At 43.7% G+C, this 20,773-nt stretch overlaps 9 protein-coding genes across 10 annotated transcripts in view; 4 read left to right on the forward strand and 5 right to left on the reverse strand.

Annotated features, from left to right (window-relative positions):
• Positions 1 to 2,133, reverse strand: part of LOC6625052 (GTPase Era, mitochondrial) — a 41,059-nt gene extending 38,926 nt beyond the window's left edge. The window contains exons 1-3 of one of the 2 annotated variants that reach the window (XM_015174214.3): positions 1,844 to 2,133; positions 1,090 to 1,789; positions 837 to 1,035 (exon numbers count right to left, since the gene is read on the reverse strand). In XM_015174214.3, the coding sequence (XP_015029700.1) occupies positions 851 to 1,035; positions 1,090 to 1,789; positions 1,844 to 2,107 (1,149 nt within the window). In that variant the 5' untranslated portion in view covers positions 2,108 to 2,133 and the 3' untranslated portion in view covers positions 837 to 850. Of the gene's footprint in view, positions 1 to 778; positions 1,036 to 1,089; positions 1,790 to 1,843 lie in introns of those variants that run through there. The other variant, XM_002049137.4, reaches the window with a different exon arrangement.
• On the forward strand, positions 25 to 375 carry LOC26531133 (cytochrome c oxidase assembly factor 4 homolog, mitochondrial). Its single transcript, XM_015174803.3, has one exon. The coding sequence runs from the start codon at positions 181 to 183 to the stop codon at positions 373 to 375; it is 195 nt and encodes a 64-aa protein (XP_015030289.1). The 5' UTR covers positions 25 to 180.
• Positions 365 to 840, forward strand: LOC6624950 (probable peptidyl-tRNA hydrolase 2). Its single transcript, XM_002049138.4, has one exon. It carries the CDS (start codon positions 365 to 367, stop codon positions 770 to 772), a length of 408 nt encoding a protein of 135 aa, XP_002049174.2. The 3' UTR covers positions 773 to 840.
• Tbce (Tubulin-binding cofactor E) lies at positions 2,015 to 4,679 on the reverse strand. Its single transcript, XM_002049136.4, has 5 exons — positions 4,364 to 4,679; positions 3,831 to 4,303; positions 3,349 to 3,772; positions 3,010 to 3,292; positions 2,015 to 2,949 (listed from the first exon to the last, which is right to left on the reverse strand). The coding sequence occupies exons 1-5, from the start codon at positions 4,457 to 4,459 to the stop codon at positions 2,654 to 2,656; spliced, it is 1,572 nt and encodes a 523-aa protein (XP_002049172.1). The 5' UTR covers positions 4,460 to 4,679; the 3' UTR covers positions 2,015 to 2,653.
• A 137-nt stretch (positions 4,680 to 4,816) lies between these two features.
• Dcr-2 (Endoribonuclease Dcr-2) lies at positions 4,817 to 16,553 on the forward strand. Its single transcript, XM_002049135.4, has 11 exons — positions 4,817 to 5,356; positions 5,419 to 5,549; positions 6,217 to 6,394; positions 6,689 to 6,999; positions 7,061 to 7,763; positions 7,929 to 8,483; positions 8,540 to 8,714; positions 9,461 to 11,118; positions 11,418 to 13,377; positions 16,033 to 16,229; positions 16,367 to 16,553. The coding sequence occupies exons 1-9, from the start codon at positions 5,336 to 5,338 to the stop codon at positions 12,852 to 12,854; spliced, it is 5,169 nt and encodes a 1,722-aa protein (XP_002049171.1). The 5' UTR covers positions 4,817 to 5,335; the 3' UTR covers positions 12,855 to 13,377; positions 16,033 to 16,229; positions 16,367 to 16,553.
• On the reverse strand, positions 12,621 to 15,281 carry Rab4 (RAS oncogene family member Rab4). Its single transcript, XM_032437208.2, has 4 exons — positions 15,043 to 15,281; positions 14,889 to 14,969; positions 14,338 to 14,670; positions 12,621 to 14,273 (listed from the first exon to the last, which is right to left on the reverse strand). Exons 1-4 carry the CDS (start codon positions 15,056 to 15,058, stop codon positions 14,062 to 14,064), a joined length of 642 nt encoding a protein of 213 aa, XP_032293099.1. The 5' UTR covers positions 15,059 to 15,281; the 3' UTR covers positions 12,621 to 14,061.
• On the reverse strand, positions 15,432 to 15,987 carry LOC6625048 (uncharacterized). Its single transcript, XM_002049133.4, has 2 exons — positions 15,671 to 15,987; positions 15,432 to 15,607 (listed from the first exon to the last, which is right to left on the reverse strand). The coding sequence occupies exons 1-2, from the start codon at positions 15,779 to 15,781 to the stop codon at positions 15,512 to 15,514; spliced, it is 207 nt and encodes a 68-aa protein (XP_002049169.1). The 5' UTR covers positions 15,782 to 15,987; the 3' UTR covers positions 15,432 to 15,511.
• Positions 16,096 to 16,553, forward strand: UQCR-6.4 (Ubiquinol-cytochrome c reductase 6.4 kDa subunit). Its single transcript, XM_002049132.4, has 2 exons — positions 16,096 to 16,229; positions 16,367 to 16,553. The coding sequence occupies exons 1-2, from the start codon at positions 16,177 to 16,179 to the stop codon at positions 16,485 to 16,487; spliced, it is 174 nt and encodes a 57-aa protein (XP_002049168.1). The 5' UTR covers positions 16,096 to 16,176; the 3' UTR covers positions 16,488 to 16,553.
• A 9-nt stretch (positions 16,554 to 16,562) lies between these two features.
• On the reverse strand, positions 16,563 to 20,349 carry POSH (Plenty of SH3s). The gene is made up of 6 exons (XM_002049131.4): positions 19,843 to 20,349; positions 19,673 to 19,781; positions 17,838 to 19,578; positions 17,617 to 17,778; positions 17,287 to 17,559; positions 16,563 to 17,221 (listed from the first exon to the last, which is right to left on the reverse strand). Exons 1-6 carry the CDS (start codon positions 19,954 to 19,956, stop codon positions 17,047 to 17,049), a joined length of 2,574 nt encoding a protein of 857 aa, XP_002049167.1. The 5' UTR covers positions 19,957 to 20,349; the 3' UTR covers positions 16,563 to 17,046.
• Positions 20,350 to 20,773: the final 424 nt, after the last annotated feature.

The following is a 20,773-nucleotide window of genomic DNA, read 5'->3' on the forward strand; positions in this document are numbered from 1 at the left end:
CTTCAAATTGCATGTAATCGAACCGTTTCGATAGATTGAAATATTGTAGATATCAAAAGTATCGCAAGCTACCTGCACAAATATCGATATCAATCGTGTGCCAGTGTCGATAGCGCTGCGAACGTTGCCGCCTGCCGCAGTCTGAAGTTGCTTTCATAACACTCAAAAAAAAAGCTAAATATGTCCGCTGTGGAACAGGATCCCGTAGAATTGATGCTTAAGAAAACAGGCTGCATTGAACTACACTACAAGGTACAGGAGTGCATCGCAGAAACGGGCGACTGGCGCATGTGCCAGGACAAAGTCAAAGAGTTTAAGGCGTGCATGCAAAACTACGTGGACCAGCAGACCAAAAAGTACGCCAATGTTAAATAAGATAAGACAAAAACTCCTCAGCACCAGCAGCTGCGCCGCAACCAAACTGGCGCTAGTCGTGCGCGGCGACCTCAAGATGGGCAAAGGTAAAACGGCAGCACAGTGCGCCCATGCCGCCGTCATGTGTTACCAACACGCTGCACAGGGCAGCGAGGCGCAGAACGCTCTGCTGCAACGTTGGTGCCGCATGGGCCAGCCGAAGATTGTGCTGCGCGTGGACAGCTACGAACAGTTGAACGGACTGCAACTGCAAGCACAGCAAGCAGATGTGGTTGCCGCATTGGTGAGGGACGCCGGACGCACGCAGCTGGAAGCTGGCACAGCCACGGTGCTGGGCTTGGGACCGGCAACAGCTGCCGAACTGGATAAGCTAGTTGCTCATTTGAAACTTTTATAAATAGCATTTAAACTAATATTTGTTGTTTTAATATTGTACTTAATAAAGGAAGGAAACAACAAACCCGATTTGGAACAGTTATGCCTTCTTCTTGCCGCCGGAAATTGTGGATATTGTTAATGAAACGGCTTGACCAAACATTTCCACCAAATCCGAAGTCACACGCTCGGTTATCTGACGCAATTTTCCATTCGATTCACCACAGATCAGGCGCTCAATTCGCGGCGTAGGACACTGCACCACCACCGAGGTGTAGACAACATCTGCAATATCAAGAACAGATTAAAAACAGATCTAGTTCAGCCTGCTATACATACGCTTCTCCACATTGTAGTATTCCAGCTCGCATTTCAAATTATAGGGTATCTCCTGCGGCAGGTAATCGAGCAAACGTGCGCGCACACTTTCCACAATTAGCGACTCGGGCTTTTCATCCGTGTAGACGTTGGCAGCGTAACGCCAGCCTCTTGGCTTGGCGGCGCTAATCAAATAGTCCTGCAGTTCTTGCAGGCCACTGCCTGTTATTGAGGATACCAGGAAGACATCACTAAAATGATTCCAGCTAGTTTCACGCTTGTTCAATGGATGGCCCGCCGTCGCCTGTTCTTCCCTGCTGGGCAAGTCAGCTTTTTTGCTTGGACGCTTGCCATTGAGTGTATCATTCGTCAGTGTCTTAATTAGATCCAAGAGCACACGCTTTGATTTTAAGGCATCAACTTTGTTGAGTACTAGGAAACTGGGCAGCTGGGCATAGGCCTTCAGCGTGTCAAGCACTGTGGGATGCAACTCCTTACGCGTCCAGCTGTTGGAGGCATCCTGCATAACAGCTATAATATCCGCATGTTGAATGGCATGGCGATAGGCGCTCTTGAAACTCTGCTCTAAGTGATGTTTGCGTATCTCGTTCTGTGTCACCAATCCAGGCGTATCGTAGAAGACGAGCTGCGTCTGGCCCGTCGTAAGAATTGCGGTGTTCGCTTTGCGGGTTGTATGCACCTTGGCCGAGGTGGGGCATACCTAAAATAAAGCTTGGTTCAATTTGCAAAATTTCTACTAATTCTGATGCCTTACTTTGTGATTAATAATGTTGTTGATGAAGGTGCTCTTGCCCACATTTGGTACCCCGATTACGGCTATATGAAGCGCTCGCTGTTGCTGTGGATTTTTGTTGTTGTTTTCGACAGTTTCTATGACTGGGGGCGGCGGTGTCACTTGTGTATTTTCTCCATTGGTCTGTACTGTCGCGGACAAATTACGATGCACACCTGTTGGCCGTAAAATGTTTTTATTGCAATTAAGCAATTTTAAAGAACTTGTTAACCAATATATCCGCATCTTTTTGGTGTGACTGGCAAGTTATCGATATACTAATACAACTTGCAGCGGTATCGATACGTTCATTGTGCAGAAAATATGCGAGCTATCGTATTGTAATCAGTGTTGCCGACTGCCGATTCAAAAAAGTAGCTAAGTTCGATGCTTAAATTAGCTATGTGGGCTGCTTTAATATATTTGCTTTTTAGCCAGAAACTTAAAATACAGCCAATTTTAGCTAGTAAACAGCTGTATTGTCAAGACTGTAAATGAGCAATTTTGTAGCTTTGGTTAATAAACGTTCCTTTTTACTTTGCAAAAACAAAACAAAAATGAATATAAATATAATCGAAAAGCGGAATTTAAACTTAAGTACCTAACATTAACATTATTAATTTTGCATTGCATAGGTTACAAAGTCACAGTTAATATAATATAAATCAACATACACGTCTTTTGAATTTGTTTTGTGCTTGCTTTACAGCTAAAATACCACAATTGAATACCAAATTAGGGGTTACTGAAGTAAAGGGAGGTACGAAAAACATTGCATTCTATAGCGCCGCACTATTCAACCAGAACTGTATCGTGCTCCTGCACTGAATAGAAATCCAATGTTTTAGCATTATTTTCCAATTGCACCACAAGCTCCGGATGTTTGGCATCTATATAGCACAGATGCGGCGTATCTCCCGCTATATGAAAACGCTTCATGACCAGTCCTTGTAATGTTTGCACAGTTATCATGCGGGGCACCTTCTTTTCCCAAACTTCACCTGTCAGTCGGTGCTGTATACGCACTTTAATGAGATTCGATTGTTTGGCCTGAATGCGCGGCACAAAATCAGCTGGCGATCCATATTCTGTGGCAGTAAGAGAGAACTTTAAAAGTCGCTTCGTTTTAACCTTGAATTACAACTTACTATTAACAATCAGCAAATAGGTACGATGTTTTTTGTAGAAATCGCGCAGTGCATCGGCGCCCAATTTGGTTGCCTGCAGCCAGTCTAGTGCATACTTTTTCCATATATCATATTCGGCTCCACGTCGCTCCTCTGCTGATACCTTTGCCTTGTTGATAAACTGTATGCCGGCTATGCTGGCCACTGCCTTGGAAAACATTTCATCGAAGCTCGACTTCAAATGCGGCGTCTTGTTTAGGCGCTTCAATTGTGGTAATTTGTCCAGCTCGTTGAATGCCTCAGTCTGTTTAGAATCAAATTTTAAAACTAGAAATGATTGCAATTTCAATTGTTATTCACCTCATTCCATATGGGGTTTTGCATTAAGCTGAGCTGCTCCAGAGAAACAAACATATTTAGCTTGGCCTGCGGCTCACAGTCTGGCAGCTGCAGCTGCTCAATACCATTCTCCATAAGATTGAGCACACTCAAGGTACGAATATTGCCCAGTTTACACACTTGATCAAAGTCCATCAGTTTGGTGCGATGCAGATCCAGTTCACGCAACTGCCTGAAAATGCGATTGCAGTCGACCACGTCCAGTTGACTCAGTGCATTCTCTTGCAAGCCAAGCGATTCAATGTCCGGCCATAGCAGCGCCGTTTGCATCACATCCTGCCAATCCGTAAAGCCGCAATTGCCCAAATTAATGTGTTTCAAGTGACGAAATGCTGGGGCCAGCTCACTGATTTGTGTTTCTGTAGGCAACACTAGTCGATTGGATCTGCCAAAAAAAAGTTATTCGTGAAAAGGTTACAGTGAAATAAAAGACAGCAACTTACCCCAAGTTCAAGCTGTTGAGCATGGGCAGCTGCTGCGTTATGCTAGCCACAATCTCCCAATTCCAAATGAGCGTGTGGCTCACATTCAGCGTTGTCAGCTGCGTCAGATCCTTTAGGTAGCCGGCTGCATTCACTGGTGTCTCGTCCACGCTCATCTCCGTCAGCTGTTCAAATTTGCTTTGCTTGCGCGCAATCTTGTCCATGCCCACAACTTCAAAGAGCGATGCTTGCATTGAGGCCTGTGCCTCGCGTATCAGCGATGTGTCCACATTTTTTGAATCGTAATTCAGATAACGCTCCCGTGCCTCATCCTCCAGGGTGGCACAGGGTCCCAGTTTGCCGGGGCGTATAAAACTGCCAGCTGTTGGCATTTGGGTTTGGAAATAACGCTTGCCATCGACCATGCCATTGTGCTTGCCCCGCATCCCGTCGTCCCACTCAATGCCCAGCCATGTGCCCATGTGGCCGCTGACCTGCAACGCAATTGTTAATTGATTAAAGGCATTGAAAATTATATTTGTTACAAAGCTTACCTCGCCCACGTATTTGACGGTGCCATAATTGTTGGCTATTTTGATGCGTGTGCCTAGCGGATAAAACAGCTGCGCCTCATCAATAATTCCAACCATTGTTGTTGTTTTTGTTGTTTTACAGCGCCTACTACTTTACGAAATAAACACGCTTTGTACGTTTGGTAATTGTATCTTGTTTTCTACTGTTGACAGCGTTTGTTGTACGCAATTCACATAAACATTCTAAAAATATGCAAGCAATTTAATTTCAGCTTCAATTTTGCAACGAAATGGGAAAATTCTTTATTATTGGAGTGATTGACTCACAGTAAACAAAACAGGGCTGTTAAAACCAGGGCTGGCAATTAGTGCTGGAGCAAGACTTTAAGTATCGCTTAACGAATAATCTGTCAATGGTTACTCTACGATATTTCCCACAACAGCTGTCAGCTTAAAAAGAAGTATTTTTTATTTTCACGATACAGTCACACGCAAGAGCGGATGAGTTTTGGTGCAGTCCGTTTGTCACGTATATATTTGGGTTGTATTATTTTTTTGAATTAGGACAATTGTAAATAGTTAAACTTATAAATGCATTTATGATCAAAAATTTAAAACACGTCTATGTTAAAGTGAACACGACGCACAATCAAACGCTGCCAAGAAACGATCGCACCGGTATGTAAACACTTGCGTATAAAATCAAGTGTAGCTGTGCGCTAGAAAGCGGTACATCCCCGAAATACGGATTCTCCAAAGCTGAAAGCGTCAATAGTGAGGGCCGCCATATTACAGAACGTGCCACGTCAACATTAAGAAAAGCTAAAAAGAAAACACGAAGGAGCGAAATACGAAACGAGCCGCGTCCGAAACACTTCTGCGGCTGTGTTGCATTTGTATTTGTGTGCGCCCTTCGCCTAAGAATTCAGTCTACAATTGGCAGTGATAAAGTGCAGTAGTCGCTGATTTTAATTCGCAGAACTGAACGTGAATATGGCAAATGATAAATTGGAGGTATTTAGTGACCAGTTAATAAAATACAAATTCGTATACTTAAATTGCATGCTTTGCTTTAGGCACGCGGCTATCAACTGCGCCTGGTTGAGTACATAACAAGACGCAATGGCATTATTTATTTGCCCACCGGCTCGGGTAAAACATACGTGGCCATCCTGGCGCTGAAGCGCTTCTCCCACAACATGGACAGGTTAGTGCATAAGCAACAAGTCTATAACTGATTTAAAAAATATTTTATGAAAGAACAAAAAAGTCTGCTGCTAGGAAATACCCTGCATACAATTCACACACACACACACACACACACACGCGAAGGCATGCATTTCACAATCGTCATGAGACATTTTTTTTTTTACAATTTCCTGTTTGTTGCCTGATCGTTACTAAGTTTTCAAAGCAAAGCGATAACGCTTAAATCGAATGCTGTTTTATCCGGATGCACCCTAAAGGTTACTGGCGACAGACACATTTAGCTGTTATAATGTTATAAATCTAATGAAAAGGAAAGATTTAAAAATAAACTTTTTATAAGCTACGCTTAAAATGATTATAAAAACTAAAGCAAATATAAAATAATATATAAACAAATATTACAAATTCTGAAAAATAAATGTTCCAGTGTACCATTGATAGACTAATGTACCCGTTTTTGGTACAGTTTGTGGCAACGCACTGCTGGGTCGCATAGGCCACCGCAGATGTTGACTTATCCGGATGCACATTAAAACTGGCTTCACATTTCAAGTCACAAACACTTGTAGTAGCCCACACACACGCATATATTTATATATACATATATGTAAAGCCATAAATTTCTATACTGTATTCGAGTGCTCGTATTTGTTTACATATTGCAGATCGATTGAGGAGGGCGGCCAGCGTGCGTTGTTTATTTGCAATACGGTTGAGCTGGCCCGCCAGCAGGCCGTCTACGTTAAAAAGTTTTCAAATTTTAAAGTGGGGTTCTATGTCGGCGAGCAGGGCACAGATAATTGGAATCGTTCCAAATGGTCGGACGAAATACGTGACAATCAAGTGAGTACACACAACGGATATACATACATATATAGAAAAGATTTCTTTCTTTATGGTTTCATATTACAATATTTTGCAGGAGCATATTATTCCTTTTAGAGTTTTACAATCACGTATTGAGTCATACAACAAATTTCTTATCCATTAGCAGATATGCCCGCTTTCATTACTTTCTTATCAATTCTATGGGTAGACCAGCTCAGCTGTCCAATAAATAGTTATAAAAATAGAGCTAACATGCTCTCAGAGGGAGAACGTACTCATGTATTGAACCGATTTTCTTTCGCTTCCCAGGTGCTGGTGGGCACAGCTCAAGTCATACTTGATTTGTTTCTGCAAAAGCACATGGAACTAAAGTCGGTGAGCATTGCGATAATAGATGAGTGTCATCATGGAACCGGTTCGCATCCGTATCATGAGTTCATGCGGCTGTTTCAAATGCAATCGGAAACCTCGTCACTGCCCCGGGTCGTGGGTCTGACGGGCGTTCTAATCAAGGGCAATGAAATCAAGCAGTTAGGCAAAAAGTTAAAGGAACTGGAGACCACATTTCGTGGCAACATTGTCACCGTCTCCGACATGAAGGAAATGGAGAATGTAATACTGTAAGCAAACAATGCACATGTGGACTCCAATAAATCTTGACCCTCTGTTACTCACTTTCAGTCACTCGACAAAGCCACGGGAATGCCTAATTACGTATAAATCGGTGGTCCAGAGATTTGAAGTAATTGATAACATACGCTGCAACATCGAGAGCTTCTATAGAACGCTGGATCTCGTCGATATTGGCCATCAACCAGTGCGCATGTCGAGGGGCATGCGTTTTCAACGCGAACCGAACAAGAAAAATGCCATTAAGTTAGTACTTAATGACTTTCTATTCCAACTCGAAAGCTATGGCGTCTATGCAGGCTCTATTGCCATCGTTTCTGTGTTGGTCGAGTTCGAGATTAAGCGCCGCCAGGCCGAGACACTCTCCATGCGGAACATGTATCGTGCTGTCATAACGCTCTGCGAGAGCATACGCCACGCGCTGGTTGCCAAGCTGCGCGACATGCTCGACGATGAGGAGATGCCCGATGATGAGCTCAATTCCGAAGAGGTTATCATGAACTTCTCTACACCCAAGGTGCAATCGTTTTTGCATTATTTGAAGAAAGCCTTTGCCAACAAAGAACCCAAGGACATTTGTTGTCTGGTCTTTGTGGAGCGTCGATACACGTGTAAATGCATCTATGGGCTGCTTCTCAACTTTATTGCTGCCACGCCCGAGCTGCGCAATTCGCTATTTCCGCAGTTTATGGTTGGACGCAACAGCATTTTTCTTGATTTCGAGAGCATACTTGAGCGTCGCTGGCAGAAATCGGTGAGTAGCAGCCTCGAAAATGTATATCCGAAAACTTTTATACCCGTTGAGCTCAAAAACTGATATTATTTGTTCATGCGTTCTGTTTAAATTAAATAACATTTCGCTATGTTATTGTTGACGCAAATTGTTGACTCTGATTTCTTTTGCGTTCTTATTCTGCAGGCCATTCAGCAGTTTCGCGATGGCGAGGCCAACATGATGATATGCTCTAGCGTGCTGGAGGAGGGCATTGATGTGCAGGCCTGCAACTATGTGATTATACTGGATCCGATCAAAACTTTTAACATGTATGTGCAGACCAAAGGGCGGGCACGTTCAAAGGATTCATCGTTTATATTGTTCTCATCGGAGTTGGAACAGCAAAAGATATCAGAGCAGATACATCAGTATCGGAAGGCGCATGCCGAGATAGGCGAATATCTGAAGGATCGTGTGCTGGAGCGTACGGATCCGCAAATGGACGAGATGAACGAGCATTTCCAGGATGAAATACAGCCGTTCGTCAATAAGAATGGCGCCGTGCTGCTGGCCAGCAGCGCACTGGCCCTACTGCATCGCTATTGCCAGCAGATGCCATCGGATGCGTTTGGCATTGTGTTGCCATGGTTTAAGCTGCTGGAGCCAGAGGAAGTCAAAAAATTTACTTCAGATTGGCAGAGAAAGCATATAGTGTCCATCACTTTGCCACTTAATTCCACGCTACGCGAAGCCATCTATGTAAGCGGAAACGGAATATTTATAGCACAAAACAAATTTTTCTTCTACTTTTGCAGAGCGATCCCATGCCTTGTGTCCGCTGGGCCAAGATCTCGGCGGCTTTTAAGGCCTGCATCAAACTGCACGCCTTGGGCGAACTCAATGAGCGCTTTTTGCCCACAACAGTTAACGAACGCGTTGCCGAGATCGCCAATTTTCACTTTGATCACTGGAAAAAGTATGGCGATGATGGTGCGTAATGCGAATTACCGATTATCTCTGTAATCTGTACATGTCCACAATCGTTAACTAACAACTTTGGTTCGGTTTCAATAATGCCCTTCATGGGAGCATATTATGAAACCTTGGCAATTGCTACTGATTGAAAATTTCCGAAATACTCACTCATATTCCACTATCGAAACAGTTTCACAAAAATGTATAACACATACTTTTTGGACAGTATTTGTAGAGTATAAAAAGTGTTGAATAACTCATTTTCATCATCTGCGACCCCTTAAAGTGTATGTCATATGTATGCTTAATTTCCTACGATCAAACCAATATATCGTAATGATGGTTTAGAAATATTCTGACAAAAATTAGGTTCTTACATGGAAATAATTTTTGCTTTTCAAAAGCTCTACTAAACCCAGAAAATTCCAGCTTTTCTATGTTGTTGATTATGAATATTGATTTCATAGCAAAACAAATGTGGAATATACAAATTTCAACCCATTTAGATCTTTAAATAATGCAGTTTGCTTGACGAAATTCCTCATAATATTTTATTATTTTATATTGAAAGAACTGTATAGCTGAAATTATTAACCAGATCAGATACCTTAGTACTTGTTGGGATTTTGTTGGCCTATTTCTATTTTACAAAAGCTTTCTTGGCTTGGCCGACTCTCAGACTTCCCTTAGTTTTTAAATATCTATGGTTAATGCTTGCATATATCGGATTCACTAATTTGTAACGTTTTCGCCCCTTGCAGTGACCATTAAGCGCAGAGATCGTGATCCGGTGAAAACAAATATGAAAACATATGCGACGAAATGCCCATCGGAACTAAATGATGCCATGCCGCGAGTGGGTGAGGTCTGCTACGCCTATGAGATTATCCTGGAGGCGCAATACGAACGCAATGATTATTCACGTCACATATACGACTCGCTCCAAACACGCCGCAACTATGCCCTGCTGTTGAGGAAGCGTCTGCCGCGCCTGGCCACGATGCCGCTGTTCAGCCATCAGGGCGAGATGCATGTGCATGTTGCGGAACAGCCGCTAGAGCTGACAATTGAGAAGCAGCAACAGTTGGAACAGCTGCAGCATTTCCATGTCATGATCTTTCGTGATCTGCTGCGCATTTGGCAGCCATTCTTTATGCTCGATCGCTGCGGTGGCGAGCACACATATCTGGTGGTGCCGCTTGCGGCGACGCCTGCCGTCGGCATAGATTGGCCCCTGGTGGAGCAATTCCAAAGCCTGCCCAAGGCGCAGCCCTTCAGCTTGGCACAACGCAAGCAAATGCCGCCACCAAAGCCCGAGGACTACGAGGGCAAGGTTGTAACACAATGGTATGCCAACTATGATGACAAGCGCATGCTGGTGACCAAGGTGCACACAGATCTGACGCCCATGAGCATGATGGAGGAGAAGCAGCAGGATAAGAGCTACTATCAGTTCACCATGGCCAAGTATAGCAATTATATTGGTGATGTTGTACACAAGCAGCACTTCCTGATCGAGGTGCGCGAATTGACTGATCAGCTGAATTTTTATGTAAAGCAACGCACCAAATCCTCGGCACAGAGTAAGGCGCGTGCCAAGGTGATGCTTATACCAGAACTGTGCTTCAATTTTGCCTTTCCCGGCGATCTATGGGTGAAGCTGATCTTTCTGCCCAGCATTTTGCGGCGCATATACTATATGTTGCATGCCGAGACGCTGCGTGTGCGGATTAACAAGTATCTCGGACTGGACATATTGCCGCAGAATGGCGTCAACTATAGACCACGACCATTGGAAATTGATTGTTCGCTGCGCCGCAATGTAGATCATCAGGGCAATCCCGTGCACGCTGATGAGTACGAGGAGCCACGTCCGGTTCTAGAGCCGCTGCCCACCAAAGGCATCGAGATGGCCATGGAGAAACTGGAAATAACAGATCTGGAGGTGCCGTGGCAAAAGTATATGGAACCGTTGGACATTGCGCGCAACATCATGTCCACGTATCCCGTCGAGCTCTCCTATTTCTATAACTTTACCAGCGGTCAATTGCTCAATCTGGACAAACTGGAGCATGAGGATAAAGAGCTCTGGACCCAGACCCAGTTCAAAATGCGCGAGGGCAACATATACAGCTGTCAGAAGAGCGACCATAAGCTGCCCGCCCTGCTGCCCGCCAGCGGCGACAATGGCAGGCGGGTTGAACAGGTGCAGCTGTCGGTCCTGCAGCGCAGCATCTCCAATGAGCACATAACACCGGCAGAGCAGGGCGAATTCCTGGCCGCCATCACATATGCGGGCAGCGTTGATGTCTTTGACATGGAGCGTTTCGAGCTGCTCGGCGATTGCTTTCTCAAGCTCAGCGCCACGCTTTATTTGGCCAACAAGTATCCGGACTGGAATGAGGGCATTTTAACACAGGTTAGTACAGTTCGTTTCCAAGTAAAAATAAATAAATAAATAAATTGAAATTTCCGGTTGGAGCACGCTTGTGTCAAGACCGGCTTGCAGCCTTAATTCCAATCAAGACTTGACTTGACAACTGAATCTTACGTATATATAAAAATACATAAGTTTTCGATTGGAGCGTGATAAGCGCGATTAAAAGATTTGATTTGATGTGCACAATGCCTAAGATTTTATAGACATATTATGACATTTTTTGGTATATATTAATGACTCCTCTCCTTCTCCAATATTGAATTTTATGCCTGCATCAGGTGAAGTCCACGCTGGTCTCCAATCGTAATCTATTGTACTGCCTCAGCGAAACGGATATACCCACTCGAATCTGCAGCACTCTGTTCACACCAAAGTACACATGGCTACCGCCCAGCCTGGGTCTGCCCCAGAATGTGCTGGCGCTGTGGAAGGAGAAACCGGAGTTGGCTGCGCTAGTGGGACCGCATAATATACGCAATTTATGCATAAGCGAGGAGGAGGTGTTCGGTAATGGCAAATGCGGAGAACATGTCTATCGGAGTTTTGTGGATGGCTGTCAGGCGAATCAGTATACACATCATGCGGGCATGGACTTCAGTAGCGAGATCAATTTCTGTGTGGGATTGGTCCAGATGCCGGACAAACTGATTGCCGATACGCTGGAGGCGTTATTGGGCGTGGTCGTCAAGAACTATGGACTGCAGCATGGCTTCCGCATGCTTGAATATTTTGGCATCTGCAAGTCGGACATTGGCAAGCCGCTGACCCAGTTGCTGGACCTGCAGCTGGGTAGCGCACGCATGCGAACAAATATATCGCAGCGTGAAGTGGATGGATTTTTGATTAACCATCAGCATTTGGAACAAAATCTGGGCTATACATTCCGTGATCGCGCCTATCTGCTGCAGGCGCTGACACATCCCTCAAATCCGACGAATCGTTTGACGGGCTGCTACCAGGAGCTAGAATTTATTGGCGATGCCATCTTGGACTTCCTTATCTCAGCATATATATTCGAGCACAAGACGCGCATGACGCCGGGTCAACTGACGGATCTGCGTTCGGCGCTAGTCAACAATACGACGCTCGCTTGTATTTGTGTGCGTCATCGTTTTCACTTTTTCATCCTGGCCGAGAACGCACTGCTCACGGAGTCCATTCAGAGCTTTGTGCAGTTCCAGGAGTCGCAGAATCATCGCGTTACCAATCATGTGCGCATTCTAATGGAGGAGAGCGATGTCCAGCCAGAACCACTCGACTCCGATGACGAATTGGAGCTGGCGGAAGCAGCACAACAGCAAAAGCTCGCTATTAATGGGGCTGATGCGCCGCACGTGGGCGAATTTAACATATCGCACAATGTGGACGTGCCCAAGGCATTGGGTGATGTCCTGGAGGCACTGATAGCCGCCGTTTATTTGGACTGCCGCGATTTAACTACCACTTGGCAAGTGGTCTATAGACTTTTTGAGCCCGAACTGCTCGAATTCTCCCGCAATGTGCCATTAAATCCCATCCGTCAGCTGTTTGAGCACAAGCTGGCAAAGCCTACCTTTAGCCCGCCCATCATGGACAATAACCAAGTAATGGTCACCTGCCAGTTCATATGCATGGATAAGACCATCAAGGTCTATGGATTTGGCAACAATGGCAAGCAGGCCAAGCTCTCAGCTGCCAAGCATGCACTCCAAAAGTTGGCCAAATGCGAGGCATGAGTCCAATTATATTTAAGTGTTTTTGTAATCTTTTTTTCTATTATTTTCAGTTTGTCAGCATGTGTTTTCCCTAAGGAATTTCTAATGTGATCATGTCCATTATATCTATTATTTTAAACATCGTAACATTTGTTAAAAGTACATTTTATGTAATCATTTTAGCTATGCAATAAATTTTTTATACAAAATTTACCATTATTTATGTACATGAATATGGTTCAGCTCAGCTTTCAATTGATTGGTTTTAGTTAAAATCAAATAAAAAATATGCCTAATCCGTGAATGACATTTGAGAACTTTCATGCAACAAATGAATTTCCAAAGAAATACATTAATAAATTACTAAGTGCATAAAACTGTCCCCAACAGAGATTGAAGAGAATTGTTAGTGCTATTTGATGGATAGTGCTGTGTAAACTGCCAGGACATAGTTATATTAGCTATTTTTGTTCGCCATTCTGTTAACTATAAAAAAGATATGGAAAAGTGGAGTCTACACAAATCTTGGCCCGGACCTAGCCGGGTAATACCAATCAGCACTAAATAAGTGCACAAGTTTAACGCTCGAGAGATCTTAATTGCATTTTTATTATTTAGTTTGCGCTTTTATTTACCGCGTGCATTATTATTCATTTTAAAATTCTTTACAATTTGCTTTGTCAAACAAACTTGACGCCGCTTATTTACAAAATGCTGGGCGCATTTATGTTAATTATCAATCCGTCCGATGGTGATTCAGGCGCTGTGCCAGCCACCAACTGGTCGGTTCCAGTTGTTAATCGTTGCTATTGGGCCCGCCACTGGTTTACAATAATTGAAAAGCTTACAATTTACAATATATAAGTAACGTTTTGAAGGAAAAACTTGTACAATTAATTCAGCAATTGAAGTAGAGTCATTAAATCAAAAACAAATTAAGCGAACTAACTTGGAATGCCACAAATTGCACAGCAGATTCGGTTAAACAATTTTAACAAAATTGGGGCGAAACGTTGCACAGTGGGCCAAAACAATATTTGACCGCACAAATGCCGTTGAAAGACACACACACAAACGCACACAAACAGGCGTACATATAACTAAGGCTAATGCGGTTTCGTATCAATTAGTTAGAGATTAAATGAGATTATTTTTGCTCGCCTAAACTAATACACAGATATTGTTCGCGTGCATGCTAAACGACCTGGTTGAAATACTCCCAAAACATCTACACTCGACAGGTGCAATCCGGCTTATTGATGCTGCGCTGTCGCGTCTGTAGATTTCGCAGCGCTGTCCCACCGTACTGTATGCCACTGCCAATGCGCTCTGGATCCAGCTCGCCTGTCTCTATCTTGGCCAGTATGGTCTTCGAGCACTTGAGGAAGGCTTCCTCGACGTTCTCGCCCGTTTTGGCGCTCGTCTCCAAGAATATAAGCTCTAAAGTAACGTAATGATTGGTTAAATTGCGTCTTCTTGTGAGTTCTCTTTAGGATACACGCACCATTTTCCTGGGCAAAGGTGCTAGCCTCCAAGAATGTAACGTCGCGCGCCTCCTCCAAATCCTTTTTGTTGCCCACCAGCAATATAACAATATTTGGGCTGACCAGCGTGCGTGCATCATTTAGCCAATTTGTCAAAGCATTAAACGAATCCCGCGTTGTGGTATCATATACCAGAAGAGCACCAGCCGCACCGCGATAATAGGAGCGTGTCACCGAACGGAAACGCTCCTGGCCAGCTGTGTCCCATATTTGTAGCTTCACCGATTTGCCGCCAACATTCACAATTCTCGAGCCGAACTCGACGCCAATCGTATGCGAGCTGTCGTCTTTGACTGCAGAAAAATGTAAAAAGTCGTAAGATAAATCTATATAAAGAAATACGGGCCGATATATACTATGTATAGTGTTATCACCACATGGAAACAAGCAACATACATATATGTGTACACTAATGTACTGTGTCAGCATTTTGCACAGTTACAGTAGTTTTTGGAATCGAGGATTCGCTTTTCATATTTCCAGTTTCTGGCAAAGTGTTTGTTAAACTTACATTTGCTTTCGATGAAATGATGCAAGAGACAGCTTTTGCCGCTGCCCGCACTACCTATTATTAGAAATTTGAACAGGTAATCTGAAAGTTGAGCAAACAACATACAAATGCAATTAACAATTAATTTCAGTTACGAGCTAAAAGTGTGACAAACCGTATGTTTCAGACATGTTATTTGTTTTTGCGTCGTTGTGTTGTTCCTTTGTTATTTGTTGCTATTGTTGCGTTGGCTAAGCCTCTTTTTTAGCCAATACGTGCGCGAATTGCCTATGCAATAATGCTTTAAAATGTCGGGAAAGTCGAAACTTGATAATTATAAAACTTTTCGTATTGTTTTTAACTAGAAAGTGTTGTTGTTCACCTGCAGTACATACCACACACACACACACACATATGCACACTTGAACATGAATCATGAACAACGCGAACTGCACTTGAACCGAACTTGTTAGTTCTCATAATAGTTCATTAGTTCATTTTAAGCAAAATATAAAACTGTTTGCTTAAACATATATCAACTGCACATCTATAAGTGAATGCACGTTATCTTGTTACATTAATGATTCTTTAATAGATTATTTTTTAGCAGGCTTTCTTATCTTCTAAGGTAAATTTAAAAGCGCTTATGAATCCTTCTTCTTTTCTGTGTAGTTTTGGTAGCAATTGATTGGATCCTTTGCCGTGTACACTGAATAAGCTATCTTGCTGTTTTCAAAATTCTGAAAACCAAAAATATTAATAAATTGGGTCCAATTTCTATGATATATTGTTTGCTGCCTTACCTTAATATCGCCGGTAATCAACGTCCACAAATATATGAAAACGGCTGGCATTAAACTGCTGAGAACAAGCAGCTCAAATGCGTTCAGCTCGCCGAAGATAGCCACATTCATTTTTATTTATTTAATTTAAATGCAATAAGAATTTTAACCCAAATGCAAACGATGACAAATTGTTGTTATCACGTACGCCTTCTGCAAGGGTTGCCAGCGTTGTCAACGATGAAGCTCTTGAGAAGCTTTCATAAAAGAATCACTTAAAAGCAATAGAGCAGATATTTCTATTTTATAAGCTAAAATGACAACTGTTTGTTTTAATTTAGACAAAAAACCAATATTTAATTTAATCTGTAAAATATTTTAAGTGGCCAGGGCTAAATTATGTCAATGACAGCTGGCATGGCCGACCCTTTCAGATTTGGTATTTTTTGGCGTATTGCAATACGGGCATACTGCGACCAGTTAGTGAATATTTATTTGCAAGGAAAACTTATTTAAACCCGAATAAAATGGCTTTCCGCATACCCTTTGGCAAGAAGCACGCTGAAATCGCGTCAGCCTTGTAAGTAGAAATAAAATAAATCATGTTTATGGTGCTGCTACATGTCTGGCAAGAGTATAGCACTTGCAAAACACGTTGCATAATCCAAAGGTAACAATTCACACAAATTTAATATTTATTCATTCTTTGCGTTTCAGCGTCAGCTCCGGCGCAGGATTCGGAGGTGCCGCTGGCCTGGCCCTGCTCTACTACACCGACTGGAAATTGGTGCTTCAGTACATGCCCATCTATGGTTCCAAGTTCGACAAGAGCGAATAATCTGATGTTTAAACTAGATTAACAAAATATGTTTAAATGATGGTGAATAAAATAAGTTGAATCCAATGCTGGAAATTTGTTATAATTTGCCATGTTGCTGCACAATATGTTTTATTAATAATTTGCGTATATGTTTACGTGTAAGTACAAGTACTATGCATAACAGTGGTTAGTTACGAATTTCAATGTAGATTTTATAAAGGAATCTGCGTTTGAAATAAAGGTTGGTTCGTTGATTCGAATTTTCGTATTTCGATTTCACTATCTAATTAAACATTTTGTTTTTTGTCTTAAGTACAATGTTACTTTTTGCTTAATATATTGGCTAGCCTAATTTGATTAAAAATCGTATAAAAACTACATAATCGAGCATTTGTATTCGAATAGTTCTTTTTCGTAAAGAGGAAGAGATTGTTATAAACATTTGTGGAAGGAAGCACAAATCGACCGGCGATTCACAAAAATGGATTTTGACAAATGTGTGTGTGTGTGTGTGTGTGTGTGTTTGTGTATGGAATTTGAAATTTCAACACAAATGCTTCAAGGAATGTGCACTGAGCTAAATATCCGGTTCCACAAAGGAAGCTGGAAATAAACCAGTTTTATGAGTGCGCGCATGTGTGCCCTTATACCATCCATTCTTCTGCTTGCGCTGCACATAGATAATGTCGCCTGGTCGCAATTCCAGCTCGATTTCACTATTCGGCGGATAGGGCACAATGCAACGAAAGCGACTGCAAGGCAAATAAATTTGATAGAAACATAAGACAATAATACAAATTAAGCTAAGTTAAGTTACCTCTCTCGCGTGCAGTATACCGACTTTGTGGTGGCACTGGCCTTAATGGCCGCTTCGGTTATAATGCTGTTATTAGTGTTCAGGTTGCTATTGCTGCCACTGAGCACATGACCCGCGTCCAGGCTCTGAGTCTTGCGATGATTGGGCGCTATAATCATGTTGGCATGCAGCTGCGTTTGCGCATTGGCTTGCGTATGGCTTGATGCGGGCGGCGGGGGCGAGACAGCATTGTACATGCTGCGAAATGTGGCCGCATCCAGGGATTGTCTAGCGCTGCAGTGGCAACAACGAAATTAAATATAATTACGTGAATCTTACTTCTATACAAACCATAGCAAATGTGGTCGTTCTTTGTTGCTTTTGATGCGCTGCGACCCATAGGAAATGCTGCTGTTCGGCTGAAATTGGGAACTACCAGTGGAAGGTGTTGAAGCTGCGACTGTTTCCTTCAGCGGTTGACTTTGCTGCAGCTGACTTGGACATGAACCGGATCTGTGAAAAAGACGCATTAGCTGGGAGTGCCTAGCGAAATAATACCTGTGTACACAAACCGGACATGCACTGGATGCAATGGCGCCGCCTTAACGCTGGCTTCCGTTGTTGTGCTCGTAGGGTCTTTGGGCGCCTGTGGCTGTTGCTGCTGCAGTGGTGCACCGGGTGATTTGGAGCGTGTTTTCATGTGCGTCAAACGTCGCATAAGCCCCACAGCGCCGGAGCTGCTGCCAGCATTGTCCGGTTTGCTATCCGTGCTGCCGCTGGACTTGCGACTGAAAAGCGCCTCCACGGGCTTGGTCCACACGGAACAGCTGGTGGTTGACTGCGTGGGTTGCTGTTGTTGTTGTTGTTGCCGTGGCGGTAAGTCTGGTGGCTGTGTGGGCAGCATATTACTCAGACGCACGTCCAACGACTGCGCCGGCGGCGTCGCATTTACATCTGTGGAGGGCGTCACATATTTCCACTGATGCATCAGCTGCTGCTGATCGCGTGTGCGCAAAGGCGTCAGATAGTTGCCCGGAAAAACGCCCGTTATATCCAACCAGTTTTTGCCCTTGTACCAGCCATCCACACAGCGTTCGGTGACAATATAAACGCAGCCTTTCTTCAACTCCAGTTCGTCGGGTTGACGCGGCTTGTAGGGGAATAGCGCCAGATAGCCCCAGGGCAGCGTTGGCGGCAATTGTTGTTGATGCACGTGGGTCTTCAGCACCCGCGATGTCTGCGACGGCTGCGTTATGGCTGTTGTGCTGGCTGCATTGGCCTGCTGCGAACTAAGCTCCAGGCGACTCAGCTCGTGCGGCAGACTCAATATCTCAGCGGAGTGGCGATTCGTTTGCAGCAAACTTAGCGGCGCCGCCTGTAGCAAAGCATTTAGCGAGTGGCGTTTCTCCTTGGCGCCTTTGTCACGATAACGCACCGAACCGCCGCCGGTAGCTACTGCAGCAGCAGCAGCAGCAGCAGCGGCTGCGACATGTTGTGGCGTACTGGGCAGCGACTGGTGATTAGGACTGGAATTGTTGGAGCTGCATGTCGAGCTCGAGTTGCTGCTGCTGCTGTTGTTATTCGAGGAATTGCTGTTAGAGGAGCCTGTGCTGGAGTCATTCGAGTTGTGGGTGGGATCGATAAGCGGCACCGGCGGCAGGGCGCGCTGTTGCATCAGTTGCGCCGGTGGCCCCTGTGGCAGTGGATTGGTAGAACCAACGCTATCCAGCAGCTTTTTAGCAGCAGCATTCAGCTCCACGAACGCAATGGGAAATATGCCAATTGTTTGTCCAATGCGTCCCTCGGCCCAATTATGATCGACACGGCGAAGAACATGGATAACTGTGCTCTTTTTAAACTCCAAGCAGCCCTCCTCATCGCTCGGGCCCATCTTAAAGTCATACATGGCAATGCATTGTGGCATGGGCAGAGCGACGGCTACTTTGACGTAGTTAATAGGAAATGTGCCCTCCTGGCCATTGGCCTGGCCCACAAACCAGTTGTTGTCGATACGCTGCTTTAGCAATATTAAATCGCCCTTCTTAAACTTTAAATCGCTGGCTTCGTTACTGGCGAAATCGAATAACGCATAGGCGTGTGGCAATAGATAGCGTCGCTGCTTTTGGCGCGCCGTTTGCAGTGCTTCCTGTTGGGCTTGTTGTTGCTGCTGTGATATTTGCTGTTGTTGTTGCTGCTGCTGCTGTTGGGTTATTTGCGTGGGTGGCAACTCCGGCTGCAGTTGTGTTTTATTAGCATTTGGCAGTGGCAACTCTTCGCTTTTAGTGTCGCTTTTGCCAGCGTTTTGTTTCATGCCTATTGAGTAATAAGTAAAGTATTAGCTACGTGGCTGCCCACAATTGTTTCAATTTGTAAGCATGGGCTGACGACGCCCACACAACACACTTACCTTCTAAAATTCTCATCAGCAAAACATTTGGCGGCAGCTCGTCGATGCGACAATTCACCAAAACACGACATTCCGGACAGCGCAGCTTGTGCTGGCTGGCCACGATATCCTGTAGGGCAAACAAAAAAGCATTTAATATACAAAGGCAACGATAATAATAGAACACTTACCAGCAAGCACTTGCGACAAAAGGTGTGCTGGCATGGCAATACTTTGGAGGTGGTGTCTAAGCGTTCTAGACACACCGAACACTCCAACAGGTCATTCAATGTGTGCTCGTCCATTTGATTTAGTTTAACTCGCTTTATTTTGCATACTCAATAGTCTTCTCCCCTCTCTCTCTCTATCGGTCTTCGTCTATATCACAAAATCTCAAGGATGGTCACAATTTGAATTTCGTGAAAAGCAACATTCCAAAAAGCACACGCACACACATGCACCGCGCACACGTACACAGCAAACAAGCGAGCTTGTGAAATACATACATGTGTATGTACAAAAGAATTGTTTGGCTTTTTGCAACTAATTACTACACTTTATTTTTGAATAATTTTTTAAGCTACATTTTCACTGTTTTGATTGGAACTAGAAAAAAAGTGCAGGTTTTTTAAATTCTACTTTACAAAGTGCAGCCAGCGTGCAGCTCGTGGCCATTATTGAAATGTACAACTACAGATATGCACAGAGCCACACGGATACAAACCAGCTTACTTCTGAGCAACATAGCTGGCCATTAACATAGAAACACATGCAAATGTGCACTTATTCATTTCATTTTTAATTGATATTCTGAAAAGATTTACATGCAAATAAGTAATATATATAACAGCTACTTGCAGCACATACATATGCCTTAACCATTTATTTTTATAAAACATTTTTAAACTGACATATAGTTTGTTGTGTCTATTGCAATGTACAGTGGCGTATAAGAAACAGAGTGACCAAACCTATTTAGTTGACTGTCGTTTCGTGGAACTGCCAGCCCTATTGCAGCAAATAAATAATAATATGACATATTCATGCACTACAGTAATTCATTTAAAATTGTTTGATTTTAGCTTTACATAATAATTGTTTTAGAGGCGGAACCGTTTTTAT

This window comes from Drosophila virilis, chromosome 5 (assembly GCF_030788295.1).
Source record: "Drosophila virilis strain 15010-1051.87 chromosome 5, Dvir_AGI_RSII-ME, whole genome shotgun sequence".
In the NCBI taxonomy this organism is placed as follows: domain Eukaryota; kingdom Metazoa; phylum Arthropoda; class Insecta; order Diptera; family Drosophilidae; genus Drosophila; species Drosophila virilis.

Bases quoted from the DNA above. Each gene is read 5' to 3' on its own strand.
- POSH (XM_002049131.4), bottom strand. From the start codon at position 19,956: ATGGACGAGCACACATTGAATGACCTGTTGGAGTGTTCGGTGTGTCTA. The intron at 19,579-19,672 runs GTAAGTGTGTTG...ATTACTCAATAG, and splicing joins GCTGATGAGAATTTTAGAAG to GCATGAAACAAAACGCTGGC. The intron at 17,779-17,837 runs GTTTGTGTACAC...TCTTTTTCACAG, and splicing joins TTGCATCCAGTGCATGTCCG to ATCCGGTTCATGTCCAAGTC.
- Tbce (XM_002049136.4), bottom strand. From the start codon at position 4,459: ATGGTTGGAATTATTGATGAGGCGCAGCTGTTTTATCCGCTAGGCACA. The intron at 4,304-4,363 runs GTAAGCTTTGTA...ATTGCGTTGCAG, and splicing joins CCGTCAAATACGTGGGCGAG to GTCAGCGGCCACATGGGCAC. The intron at 3,293-3,348 runs GTGAATAACAAT...GATTCTAAACAG, and splicing joins AAAACCCCATATGGAATGAG to ACTGAGGCATTCAACGAGCT.
- LOC26531133 (XM_015174803.3), top strand. From the start codon at position 181: ATGTCCGCTGTGGAACAGGATCCCGTAGAATTGATGCTTAAGAAAACA.
- UQCR-6.4 (XM_002049132.4), top strand. From the start codon at position 16,177: ATGGCTTTCCGCATACCCTTTGGCAAGAAGCACGCTGAAATCGCGTCA. The intron at 16,230-16,366 runs GTAAGTAGAAAT...TTTGCGTTTCAG, and splicing joins GCTGAAATCGCGTCAGCCTT to CGTCAGCTCCGGCGCAGGAT.
- Dcr-2 (XM_002049135.4), top strand. From the start codon at position 5,336: ATGGCAAATGATAAATTGGAG. The intron at 7,000-7,060 runs GTAAGCAAACAA...ACTCACTTTCAG, and splicing joins GAAATGGAGAATGTAATACT to TCACTCGACAAAGCCACGGG. The intron at 11,119-11,417 runs GTTAGTACAGTT...TGCCTGCATCAG, and splicing joins ATGAGGGCATTTTAACACAG to GTGAAGTCCACGCTGGTCTC.
- Rab4 (XM_032437208.2), bottom strand. The intron at 14,671-14,888 runs GTAAGTTTAACA...ATTTTTCTGCAG, and splicing joins TCATTTCATCGAAAGCAAAT to TCAAAGACGACAGCTCGCAT. The intron at 14,274-14,337 runs GTGCGTGTATCC...ACGTTACTTTAG, and splicing joins CACCTTTGCCCAGGAAAATG to AGCTTATATTCTTGGAGACG.
- LOC6625048 (XM_002049133.4), bottom strand. From the start codon at position 15,781: ATGAATGTGGCTATCTTCGGCGAGCTGAACGCATTTGAGCTGCTTGTT. The intron at 15,608-15,670 runs GTAAGGCAGCAA...TTTGGTTTTCAG, and splicing joins TGATTACCGGCGATATTAAG to AATTTTGAAAACAGCAAGAT.
- LOC6624950 (XM_002049138.4), top strand. From the start codon at position 365: ATGTTAAATAAGATAAGACAAAAACTCCTCAGCACCAGCAGCTGCGCC.